The 13,582-nt window shown below is 43.7% G+C and overlaps 1 protein-coding gene across 5 annotated transcripts in view; it reads left to right on the top strand.

Moving 5' to 3' along the window:
- Positions 1 to 13,582, top strand: part of PLEKHA7 (pleckstrin homology domain containing A7) — a 220,398-nt gene that overhangs the window by 154,156 nt on the left and 52,660 nt on the right. For all 5 annotated transcript variants that reach the window (XM_054699393.1, XM_054699391.1, XM_037522712.2 and 2 more), the window contains 3 exons: positions 225 to 297; positions 1,689 to 1,789; positions 8,856 to 9,031. In XM_054699393.1, coding sequence (XP_054555368.1) covers positions 225 to 297; positions 1,689 to 1,789; positions 8,856 to 9,031 — 350 coding nt within the window. The remainder of the gene's footprint in view (positions 1 to 224; positions 298 to 1,688; positions 1,790 to 8,855; positions 9,032 to 13,582) is intronic.

Below are 13,582 nucleotides of genomic sequence, written 5' to 3'. Positions count from 1 at the left end.
AGATGCTGTAATAAATCTAGTTCCAGTAAACACAAGCTTCCTGGGGATAAACTATCATTGAACCTAAATCTTACATTCTATTTAAACAGTAGTTGTGTAATTTTTAAAAAAATCATTAATTTACTACAAGTATGGGCAAGTCTTAGTTCCAGAATCAGATGTATGATTGGAGAGGGAGGGCAGTATGCTTAGATATTACCTGATTCATTCTCTTTGCTTTGCAGGACAGTTCTGGGATGAGGCTATGGAAAAGGAGGTGGTTTGTACTGGCTGATTACTGCTTGTTTTACTATAAAGGTGAGCCAAGGGGCAGGCCACCAAGCTGGAGGGGTTGATAAGGTGTTGTTAATGGTGGTCTTCTCAAGTCCAATGGCCTGAGCTAACTAAAAACCCACTGACATGCCAAACTCTTCACTTGCACATATGTGGATGGTTAGTGACATCAGTTTTACCAATCCCAGCAAAAGAAATTCCACCTGTTGAGTTAAAGTAGATAAATGCCTGCAATTTAGAGTCTCAATGTCTGGAGTCATCTCAGCTTCTGCCCCACTTGGGACATAGGCACACCTCTGACACAATCTAGAGAGATGGAAAGTATGGGCAAACCATTGTTCTTGTAACCTGTTGTCCGAATGTATCCCCTGTGATATCAGATGGGCAACTGGTGAGTTGAGTTGCCATGTGAACATTTATCAAGCTCCAGTACATAAAGGGTTGTGCAGCGATGAAAGTGTGGCTGAAAATATAAAGGAGGAGAGAGCTTGCTTTTACAAGACTAGACTGTTGATAGGTGCTTTAGAAGACATCCAGAGTGCTTAGGCAGTTCATGGGGAGCAAGAACTTCATTCCATATTGGAGAATTTAGGGAGGTGTCCCCTATAAAGAGATGGGATTTGAGTTGTGCTTTTAATGTGTAGATTTTTGCGCACGCGCGCGCGTGTGTGTGTGTGTGTGTGTGTGAGAGAGAGAGAGAGAGAGAGAGAGAGAGATGCACATTATAAGCAGAGGAAACTTGAGTAAAGTTCTAAGAGCACAAGAAAAGGGGATGACAGACCCCTCTGTCAGAGTGTGGAGGAAGCTCATGGCAGATGAGGTTCAGGAGGAGGGGAAGGCCACCATGTGGAGGGCGGCAACACTAGGCAGAGGAAGTTGGGTTTTGTTCTGTATCCAGTGGGCAATTAGCCTTTGAGTCGGAGAGTGACAACACTAACTGTGAGGAAGTGATTTAGTGATTCTAAAGATGGTTTGGAAGAGGGAAAGAAATGGCAAAGGACACAGACTATTTCACACATATCTGACTTTACCTCTGAGGCTTGCTCCACCCAGGATGCACCTCCCCATCCTGAAATTCCACCTTCTGAAGTCTCAACTTCCCAGGGATGGCATTCCACTCCTGCCTCTGTGTTCCTACAGCACCTGGCCTATGGCTGTCTCAGGAGCTAGCAGGTTGAGGCTGTCTCAGGAGCTAGCAGACAGGTGACCCATGCCTGTCTGTGTCCTTGAGAGAGGGCCTGTCTGACCCACCTATGTATTTTCAGTGGTAGCACAAAGGTCCGCAGGGAGCACCTGAGGAACAATCAGATTGAGGTAGTCCTGGGAAAGACGAGGGGCCCTGAACATGGGCAGCAGAATGGACTGGTCTGAGGAAGGTGCCAGAAGGTTGCGCTGATGTGTTTTTCCATTCAAAGACAGCCGAGAAGAAGCAGTCCTTGGGAGCATCCCTCTGCCCAGCTACGTGACCTCGCCAGTGGCCCCTGAGGATCGCATAAGTCGCAAGTATTCATTTAAGGTACTAGCCCCTCTCCACTAGTGCAGCAAATCCATCTTAAGAAGCTTTGTGTTCCTAAATATGGCTTCATAAAAGAAGTCATTTATGTGGGGAGGGGGAAAAGGTTAAGAAGATAGAGCCTTTCAGATTTATGTTAACAAAATTTTACAATTTTTAAACAAGAGTAATTTTCCATCACAAGTACTTTCATTTTTATCTGAGCTTTTGAATCCCCCAGCCTTGCTTAAATATTTAGGCACCCCCCCTCCTTTCCTATCACTACTAGTGTTGTGGTTACATTTTTAACACAGACCTTCTTGTTCTTTCTTAACCACGGTAATTGGTCAGTATCACTAGTAACCAATCACTTAGTGCAAATGATGATCCCCCATAATGGTTTCATAGCCAATTGCATTATAAAAATGCACTGAGGGCTAGGAGCTTGTATATAGATGAAATTTTTCAGGTTTGTTGGCTTTATCTTGTTGAAAAGCAATTAGAAACAAATTTGGTTTGTTTCTAGAACATGGATGAACCCTAGAGACATCACTTTACCAGCAAAATTCCCTTTTTTAAAAAAAGATTATTTATGCATACGAGAATAAGGTTATAGGCTAGAGGTGTGGGGGGTGAGAGAGGATTCACCAGAGACAAAGTGGGGAGTAGAACAGGCAGATCTACTGAAATACACTCCTGAGGGGAGAGTGACAGGAGAGGTCTGCATCATGTGGGTTGGCTCCCTGGCTGGGGATCGAACTCATGTCACAGTGGCTGGCGATAGCTTAATAGTGCTGTGTCTTTAACTCCTGCACCACAATGGAGGCCCCCAGCAAAATTCCTTTTCTGTTTCCCTTGTCCCCCTGCCATTTGGAGTGAGTGGAACCATGGTTATCAGTGACAATCCTTGAATGTCCTCTGGCACCTGTGAGGCTAGATGTGGAGGCTACAGAAAAGTGGTGGTCAGTCCCAAACCTGGGGAACCCTGAGGGCTTCTCTTTCAGGGTCTCCACTGTTCTCTTTCTTGTTCTTTCTTGTGGTGCTCAGGATGGTGAGGGTGGGTGACTTGAAGGTAGACTTTATTGGCATTTGGAGTGGAGTCTCAGCTGGATACTAGAGGCCCTGAAGTCCAGTGGCCACGGGGAAATACCCTCTCATGGCTGCTCAGGACAAGAGGCAATGACATGCATTTCAAGCTGGGGAAAGGGACTCTTGCCATTGCTTCCCCTGCAGATCAGCTATTCCCAGGTTGGAGTAGAAGATGAATATGGGACAGGAGGTACCAAAGCAGAGGTTGAACAGAAGTCAAAGGTTACAAATAGTTAAAGGACTATGGAAAAACACAAGCTAAGACACCCACCATCCTGAACGGGTGAAAGGAGTGTGCTGGTATGGTGCATCACAGTGTGATAGTTTGCATCAGTGTCTGATCAGAGCCCTTTGTGTGGTTGTTAGTCTCATCTTCTTACTACATTTCCTTGCTGAGCTGATGCCTTATCTTGGTTCATCAGCAGGTTGAGTTGCCCTTCTCTTTCTTCAGCTCACCATCTCCAGTGACTCTAGAGTTGTTATGGGTGGAAGATGCTGGTATCTTCATGTTGTGTGATACATCAGTAGTACTGCCTTATAGATGTAATTCCTTTTATGACTTGAGATATACTTTTATACAAGTTCTCTTATTTAATGCTTGTGAGGAACCTGCAAAATCATTATTATTAGCAGTTTTTAGATTAGGAACACAGAGAACAGAGAACTTAAGAAACTCTCCCAAAGTCACCGAACTGGAAGATGGAGAGAACTCAACCCTGAAATCTGGTCTCATTCAGTTGTGTTATAGGAAGGGGGCACAATATCCTTCTCTTCCTCTCTGCTTTTCTTCCATACCTTATTTTGGTTACTTCCTGCACATACATTGTAGGGAGTGATTTGAATTTATGTATATTGCTATCATTTTGGGGAGTACCCTCCTATTCAGTACTGTTCATGAACCTCTTCTGCTTATTATTACTGGCTATGAAAACATTTTGTTCAAGGGGCTTCAGACTGGTCTTTTGTAGGCATAAAGTCTTCCTCAGACTTTCTTTTTTTAGAGTTGAGCATTGCTATTCGGCAAGCAATTGGGATGATGATGACGTATGTGTTTTGTTTTGTTTTTTTCCCATGGCCAGCATTTGAAATATCCTCGCAGTAACTTGTTCTCTCTATATATATGTATATATTTCATCCTAACACTTCACTGAGGTGTGAAATAGATTCTAGGAAAACATCTTTAGATTCTTTCCCCCCCCTTTTTTGACTGTTTCTTAGAAAGACTTCACAAGTTGTGAAGTCTTGTCTGGGAGACAGAAAGCATGCATGTATTTGGCGGGGGATGCGGTGGTCTTTGGGGTCTAAGAGTACAGAAAAACTATTGCAGACAGATCTAGTGGTGTTCAGCTGGTTCTCCAGAAAGGACTGATTTCCTGAGTGTGAAGGATTTCCCTTTTCCTTTGGGTTGCAACATCATTCTTTTGGGGGCCAAAAAGTGGGCCCCAAAGTCAGTTCAGGATCCATGTTTTTGGGCATACTGAGGAATGCACACATTTGTCTCCTGGGCCTTATGACTACTTCTGATGTTGATTCTTCTCTGTTCTCAGAGATGAAATTCTTTGTCTCTTGCTAGGATACCTTCCCTGAGAATGTGCAGAGTATCCATAGTGCTAGATAGGCACAGTCTAAAAGGTTTTTGGTCCTCTCCTTTCTGTCGTCTTCAGCTGTGCCCATAGGTTGGCAGCTCCTAGGCACTGCCAGGAAGGCTGAGTGCTAGAGGGGCCCTGAGGCTCAGCCACATCTGCAGGATGAGCCAAGCAGGGCTCTTGGTAGCCTCTAGGAGCCATTCTGCCTGTTCCGCCCAGTGGGCCTTTTGTGCTCTCCTGGTTCATCTCCTTACAAGCTCCTATTGGACGCACAGTCACCCTTGGCCTGTTTGTCCCCTCTGAGCAAGCTTGGCCCTTCAGGTCCAACATCTGTAGCAGCCAACATCCCTGCACAGCTGAGGATCTTCAATGGGGGAGAAAATCTTTACTGCCTCCCTCTTTCAAGACCAGATGTTCCTGACTGATGTTTGCAAACCCCCGAGTGGCAGCAGATAAATCACATCTTTCTTTTTTTTTTTTTAACCTATCACATTTCTTGATTAAGAATGCAGGCAACATTAGGTACCAGCAGCATCTGTGCCTTGGTCACCAGTGGGAACTAGAAATATCTTCATATCACATGACAGCTGCATATATCTTGAACTATCATTTATGCTCATCATCACTTTGAAATTAGAACGATTACATCTGCTGCTAGATTTGTTATGTAACACATTATTAATGAAGCACTGTATCAATATATTTCAACATTTTAAAATATTTTGAGGGCCTCCCTGGTGGCTCAGGGGTTAGTCTCAGCGCTGTCAGCTATCACCAACCATTGAGGCCTGAGTTCAATCCCTGGTCAGGGAGCTACCCACATGGTGCAGCAGACCTCTCCTATCTTACCCGCTGCTTCACTCAGCAGTGTGTTTCAGTCAGTCTGACTGTTCTGCCCACCACTCTATCTCTCACTGCCCCCACCCGCCCGCACCTCTCACCTACACCCCAGTTCCTGTATGCATAAATAAATAAAAATAAATCTTTGAAAAATATTTTGATAGTAAATATTGAACTTAAATATTGAACTATAGTTCAATATTAAATATTGAACTATAGTTCAATATAGTATATTTTATTTTTATTTGTGCCCTTCAACACATACTGAGTTTATATGAGTCACCAAACTGTCAAAAGGGTCCATACTTTGCAATAGTTATAACCCTTTGCTATGGATCCTGACCGAAACTCAGCCAAGAGACATGGCTTTTCGCTAATCTTGAACTTTTCGGCAAACTTTTATTGCATTTTTTTGTTCTAATCGGCAGGGTACAGATGCTGGAGATGTAACATAGGCAAAGCCTTTGCCTGTATGGTATTTCTATTCTAGAATTTCTGTATTAGCATGGGGGTTACTAGGAGATCGGAAAAGAATAAGAAAGAACTGCCCTTTTCTTCTCCCCTTTCAATTTTTTGATGTATCTCTCAAAACCATCTCCTCTTCTCCACTGCCACTGTTTGGTCTCTGCTGGTCACTAACTTATTGATAGAACAGCCTAGCACATAGTGAGTGCTTTGTACGTGTTGGTTACCACTGACTGCTTCAGCCTTTTACTTCCTCTACAGCCTCCAATCCATCCTCCATACTTTTCCTAAATTGTGCTTGTAATCAAGTTGTACTACTCCTACCTTAAACTCCATTGCCTTCAGCTTAAAGCCTGATCTTGGCTTCTCTCTCCAGCTTATCTCTAACCACATAAGTATTTAACCCCTCCCATCTCATACCTTTCCTTCAGTCATATTAGTTGCTTGAAGGCCCGAGAACATTTTTTTTTAAAGATTTATTTATTTATTTATACAAGCACTGGGTACAGTCAGAAGCACGGGAGGGTGAGAGAATTCACCAGAGCGGGGAGCAGAGCAGGCAGACTGATGAAATACACTGCTGAGGGGAGCAGCGGGCGGCAGGAGAGGTGTGCACGCCATGTGGGACCCTCCCTCTCGGCCAGGGATCGAACTGGCGCTGCAGAGGCTGCGGGCCGCTTCGCAACCCAGCGCTTAACCGCTGTGCCAGTGGGGAGGCCCCCGAGAACATTTCTTGCTCATGGACTTTGCTTGAGCTTCAGCCACAGCCCGGTTTGCTCTTTCCCCAATTCTTACTTGTCCTTCAGTTCTCTGCTTAGGGGTCACCTCCTCCAGGCAATCTCCCCTGAGCCCAATGGGCAGATTAGGTACCCTTCTTCCTGTTGTCAGGAACAAATGGTTTCTATCACATTTGATTGGCTCATCCAGAGCATCCATCAGGAAGCTAACCATCAGCTAGTTCTGCCTGGTACCTGGGAGCGAGCAGTCATTTGCAGTAGAAGTGTCATGATCATTGACAATGTGTCTACTTCCCAAGTCATGGTAGGTTCAGGCTTACTTGTATTTCATGTTTAGTTCTCTAAACTAGTAATGGGGAGGGGGAACCAGAGCAGAGTCCTTAAAAATTTCCAGAAAATATATTCAGTAAACTATCTTAGATTACTCAAGTGAGTGCCTTTCCCAAAACCTTTTCATATTGCCACATCTCCCCCTTGCTAAGACAGGAAGACTCCTTCCTGGGACAGTGAATGACACCTTGGACATGTAACGAAGGAAATCAGGTTTGCCTGGGTTACCTTCACACCAGGCTGCATGGATTCAGCTGTGCAAATGTTAGAAACAGGTTCATAATTAATCTGCATTTTGGACTTGGGAAGTTAGAATGAGGGTAGGAGAAGTAAAGGCTGACACCTCATCTGAGAAATTTCATCCATGACCATTAGTGATTCTAGAAGCATTTTATTGTGCAATTTTTAATTAGTTCTCTTGTATTGTTTTCTCTGACTGGTCCTTGCATGGGGTCAGCCTTTCATTCTGAATCTACATTATCAGGGCAGTGATCAGGTAATTATACTCATTTCTGGATAAGACCTGGGAACGGGGCCTCCCTGGTGACACAAGGGGTTAAGACACTACCTATGAAGCTGTCCGCAACCTCTGTAGCACGAGTTTGATTTCCCAGCCAGGGAGCAACCCACATGGCGCAGCAGACCTCTCCTGACTCGCCCGCTGCTCCCCTCAGCAGTGTACTGCAGTGTACTTCGGTCAATCTGCCTGTTCTGTCCCCCACTCTGTCTCTGGTGAATCCTCTCACCACCCCCCAACACACACGCACCTCTGGCCTGTACCCCAGCTCTTGTATGCATAAATAAATAAATCTTAAAAAAAAAAAAAAGACCTGGGAATGTTGTACACAGAAATTTGGGCTTGGGTGTGAATCTTGGCTCCAACTTTTCATCCATTCAATAGATATTTGCTGGACACCTACTCTGTGCCAGGCACTGTTCGTGAAGCTATACCAGTGAACAAAACCAACTCCTTGTTCTCATGGAGCTTATATTTTAGAGGAAGGAGACATATGTTAAACAAATGTGTAAAATAAATAATGCCAGGTTGAGCTAAGTGGTGTGAAGAGTCTGTTACCAGGTCTGCAAATCTGAGAAAATTAGTTAACATCTCAAAGCTTCATGTGCCACACCTGTGAAACAAAGATTCTGTCACTACCTCTGAAGGCTGTTGGACTTAAAATGAGAGATTGTGGTTGTGGAAGTTGTTGGGACACCTAGTAGGCACTCATTCTTCCTCTTTCCACACCACCTCCGCATGTAGGTTTGGAAATGTTTTTCCTGGCAAATTTAAATTAAAATGTCCTACTTATCAGGGTACAAAGAGAAAAACTGGTTTTGCCTCTTATTTGCAATCCCACTCAGTTACTTTTTTTTTTTTTTCCCACTCAGTTACTTTTCAGGACTCATTTCTAGTACCTCTTCATTGGCTCTTAGCAAGGAGACATATGAAGGCTCCTTGAGGTTTCCTAACACATAGTAGGCATGTATGCAAGGATTTTCAGTCAGATGTGAGACAGCTGTCAAATGTTGTAGGGCCTTTGGAGAGACAGAGCACAGCTTCTTTTATGGGCTCACATCACATTTCCTGCCCTAGAAGTGAAGCACGGCGAGCTTCTGCACCAAGCCACCTGCCCTTGCAGCCAACTTCGACTCAGTTCCAGTCTGATGGTAGCCGAAGCAGAGATCTGTGCTTCAGAAGAACTGAACCTGGGATTCCTGAGAGCTGCTTTCATAAAAATGAGGAATTTAGTTTTTAAAGTCTGTTTCTCACACTAGCCTTGACTGTGTGCCCCTCCCTAAGCAGAAATAAGAAGCAGGAAGCAGGTACAGCTGCGTGGCTTTTAGTGTGGGGGGCAGACACAGCTGTCACATGAAGAAGGGAATCCAGCCCATGACGTTTTCCGGGTGTGCAAACAAGCCAGGTGGTGCTTGGGCTTTTAGTCTGGAAGCAGGAGAGCATGGCCAGGCTGTTCCCTTGTTTTTGCCTCTGGAAGTGATGTCTCCCTAACCTGTCTGACCTGGGTTTCCGTCTCTTGTTTCCAGGCTGTGCACACGGGGATGCGAGCACTCATCTATAATAGCTCCACAGGGGGCTCTCAGGCCGAGCAGTCGGGCATGAGGACCTACTACTTCAGTGCCGACACCCTGGAGGACATGAACGCTTGGGTCCGGGCCATGAACCAGGCTGCACAGGTGCTGTCCCGATCATCACTGAAGAGGTCAGTCCTGAGGATGGCTCCTGTCAAAGGGCGCCCTACACTAAGACGGGGGCTCGAATAAGAACTCTTGGGTCCCCAAGAGTTTACTCATGTAAAGCACTGCCCTCTTTCAAGTCCCTTTTTAACAATGAATTTTTCTGGGAGGAGAAGGCACACAGAGCTGACATGTTGCCTGTCAGAATAGAAAGGTTCCCTGATGTTACCTGGTCATGGAAAGTGGCACGTGTGTTTTCAGTTTTTCTTCTCTGGTGTGTGCTAGAAGGGGACCACCTTGTGCACCAGGCTGGGGAGCGAGGAGGACAGGCAGGCATTATCTTGCTCACCAGAAACATACCACAGGCTGCCCACCATGTTGCTGGGGACCAACCTGGGAGCCATCTTCCAGCTGCTTCCTCTCTCAGGTGGGCTGAGCATGGGTATAATCAAGGAGCCTGAAATAGTCCTGAGTCTGTTGGCAGTTCCTTAAGAGGAAGTAGAGGAGGAATATGAGCAGAGGTAGGGCCGCTGAGAGGGTAGGGTGCCCTGGAAAGGCCAGCATGTGCCTTCAGTCAGTACTCTTCTGACTCGGGCCTCATTCTTCACTGTCTTAAAATGTTGTTCTTTTAGTGAGGCCTTGAAACAAAAGGGTACTCACCAGAAACCTAAAGGCAGGATGTTTATCAGTGACTGCAAATGGATTTCCCATGATGTGTTTTAACTTGTCAACTTTTCCAACTCACCTGTATGTGATTTTTGGTACTAGAGGTACTAGCTTCATGGTTTCTATCTTGAGGCCAGCAGACTTTTGTATAGATAGTGACCCTCCCTCAGGAGGCCAGGTTGGCATCTGGCCCTACCCTCTGGAGCTTCTATAATAATACCTCAGTCAAACATTTGTCATGCTGAGGTTTGTTGTTTTATTTCCTTCTGTCTACCTTTCAGTATTCTTCGACGCGGTAGGTTGGGTGGTATTTTCTGTATGTGTGACACATACAGAAATGTCAAGTGAGTGAGAGATTGAAAGAATGAATGATTTCATTGACCACAACAGGATCAAAGACTTGGCAGTTTCCACATGGGCCTAGAATTATAACTGTTAACTGTAGATATTCTGTCAAGTGTGACTCTATCTCCTGAATTTTTCTGTCATGTCCATGATGATGAAAGGAGAGGTTCTGCCGTTAGCCTGCTGGCATTGTTCACAGTGACACTGGCTTTTCCTTCGTCATTCTGGGAGAAGGCAACTTGGGTGGATTTGACTTACTCTAGTGTACATGCTGGTCCCTAATGCTCACTGTTCCCTATTTGTTGTTCATTATATATTTGTACATATGTTATCTATAACTATATGTAAATATATATAGCAAATGAAGACATTTTTATTTTAGTGCAGAAGTTAAAGGCAAATATATCCTCATTACCTTTCTACAGAAATCTCTGTCATCAGTTTAATGGGGATTCTTTAGACTATTTTCTGTTCATTTATATACATACATGCACATTTAGAATATATAGATTTGTGCTTTTTAAGACATAGACGATAACCTTTTTAAAGTCATCCTGTATCAATCTATATGGATCAACTTTATTTTTCATTGCTGTGTGGTATTTCCTAGTGTAGATGTACCATTAGATATTTAAGTTTGTGCCAAACTTTGGAGAGTTTGTTTTTTCTAATCTCTTACTGTTATAAGTAGTCTATAATGAAAAACCATCTATAGGCTTCTGCATGTGTAAATCTTCCAGATTTGTCAGAATATAATGTGTTTTTAATTTTTTTTAATTAATTAATTTTTAAAAATTTTTATATTCCCCATACAGTTGCAACCCCCTGATTTTGACCCTAATCCCTCCTTTCCCTGACCCCCCCCCCAAAGTGTGACTGGTTCATAGTTGTTTGTTGATTTTGATTTTTTTTCTTTCTTATAGTTATTCTTTTCCTGGGCCCTTATTTAGGTTTTCTAGATTCCTGTTATGAGTGAGACCATCCGGTATTTTTCTTTTTCTTTCTGGCTTATTTCGTTGAGCATGATACCTTCCATGTTGCTGCAAATTGCATGCGTTTATCTTTTTTGAATGCTGAGTAATATTCCATGGTGTATATGTACCACATCTTCTTGATCCAGTCATCTATTTTTGGGCATTTGGGTTGTTTCCAAAGCTTAGCTATTGTAAACAGTGCTGCTATAAACATAAGGGTGCAGGTGCTCTTTGGAGTTAATGTTTCTGTGTCCTTTGGGTAAATACCTAGGAGTGGAATTGCTGGATCATATGGAAGCTCTGTCTTTAGTAGTTTGAGGAATCTCCACACAGCTCTCCATAGTGGTTGGACCAGTTTGCACTCCCACCAGCAGTGTAGGAGAGTTCCTTTCTCTCCACATCCTTGCCAACAGCAAAAGAGACAATAACCAAAACAAAGAGAAACCCCACCGACTGGGAGAACATTTTTGCACACAACGCTAATGATAAAGGACTGATCACAAAAATCTGCAAAGAGCTGATGAGACTCAACAAAAAACAAAGAAAATAATCCAGTCAAAAAATGGGCAGAAGAGCTAAAAAGAAACTTCTCCAAAGAGGAAATACAAATGGCCACCAGGCATATGAAAAAATGTTCAAGGTCACTTGCAGTCAGGGAAATGCAAATCAAAACTACAATGAGGTACCATCTCACACCAGTGAGAACGGCACATATTAAAGAAACTAGCAACAACAAATGTGTTTTTTTTTTTTTTTTTAAATAGAGGCATGTTTTATTTATTTATTTGTTTGTTTTGTTTATACATGCACTGGGTACAGTCAGAAGCGCGGGAGGGTGAGAGAATTCACCAGAGCCAGAGCGGGGAGCACAGCAGGCAGAAGGACCGAAGTACACTGCTGAGGGGAGCAGCGGGCGGCAGGAGAGGTCTGCGCGCCATGTGGGACCCTCCTCTGGTGGCTGGGGAGCAGCCGGGGATCGAACCGGCGCCGCCGAGGCTGCGGGCAGCTTCACAACCCAGCGCTCAACCGCTGCGCCACCGGGGAGGCCCACAACAAATGTGTTTTTAATTTTAATCAGTACTACCACTTTGCCCCTTGAAGAAGGCTGTATATTGCTCTAGTGAGAGTCCTTTTTTTCCCAAATACTGACCAATAGTTGTTTTTATCAACTTTTTACATGTCAGCTGAGCTGCTACCTAGATATAGTATCTGCTTGTTTTATATATAGTTCTGTGATAACGGGGATCTTTTATATTCATTGGGCACTTATATTCCCTCTTTAGTGACTTGCTTGTATCTATCCTCTGCCCATTTTTTACTAAGTTATTTGCCTTTTCTCTGTGCTTCCTTTCCTACGTGCTCTCAGTTCTGCATGGCTAAGAATACAGCTCAGCCTCTTGTAGAGGGAGGTTGGTGGAAGGCTCTCCAGTCTTCTGGTTAATAGAATCTGTTTCCCCCACTTCTTTGGAAATCAGGTTGCTGCTTGTCAGTATCCAATATTCTGGGCCTCTTTCATATTTTCATTGAGTCCAAAAGGTTTACTGAGTGCATCTCCAAGTTCCCTGAGGACCCTGGTGTGCTGACAGCGGGGGCTTGGAGATCAACTGCCAGAGGCTGGACTTTCCCATCTTCCGCCCTACCTTGGATTTTTAGTCTCTCTTGACAAAGGTTTTCACTTTCATGGTGACGGGCATTCTTCTCAATGAACATATGGCGCTAAAGCCAGAAGTTGAAGAATTCAGCTTTATTTTTGCTGTGTCATCTTCCCCAAGCACAGGTTCCTGTGTCTCATATTTTTTTTAAAGCCCTGCCCTTTATTTCAATTCTTAGAAAAATAGAAAGTTGTTTTTTTGTTTGTTTGTTTTTGCTTTGCTTTGCTTTGCTTTTACTAAAGAAACCTCAGCTCCTTCTAGACTTTATCCTTTTTTTGCTATCATTCAGGTGGGCTCATTTTTCTGGATTTGTGCCATGTCATTTCTTGCTCCTGTCCTTTTATAATCTGAGCTCCCAGAGAGCCCTGCGTTGTTACACTGGTTTCCTTGGGCCACTGATGGCAGATGGAGTCATTCTGTGTCCTAGCTTTGCTCAGTTCTTCATGAACAACGAGGGGACCGGATCAAAGGTAATCTGAGAATAAGGTCAGGATTATCAGGATAAAGTACTGTGATTGATAAATGATGTCTGCTGTGAACCATTCAGGATTAATTGCTAGCAGACCTTTGGCTATTTTTTTACTTTTTCCTACCTGAAGATCCTGTGTTAACTGTCAGCATTTGCTCTGGAATTGCTCCTTCCTTTTTCTGTTGGGCTGCTTTCCCTTTTAGGCTCTGAGGCCATTGTACTGTCTCCTGATTTCTTCTGAACTTCTTGAAATTTATTCTTATAATGCACTTAATAAACTCTTCAAATCCCTTTGTTGTCTTTGCTCAAGGTTCCTTCCTTATTTAAAAAAAAAAAAAAACAAAACAAAAAGAACTTGTTCTACCTTCTGACTCAGAATAATGACAGAATAACATTTCCTCTTAAATTTCTGAGATGAAATTGTCAGCCAAGCGAAACCAGACTTAGTAAATGTTCAATTTCCAGAATAAG

This window comes from Talpa occidentalis, unplaced genomic scaffold, assembly GCF_014898055.3.
Source record: "Talpa occidentalis isolate TD23 unplaced genomic scaffold, MPIMG_talOcc4v2.1 talOcc4.3, whole genome shotgun sequence".
Taxonomy (NCBI): domain Eukaryota; kingdom Metazoa; phylum Chordata; class Mammalia; order Eulipotyphla; family Talpidae; genus Talpa; species Talpa occidentalis.
The sequence above is the reverse complement of the archived record's forward strand: the minus strand, read 5'-3'. Positions and strand labels throughout refer to the sequence as shown.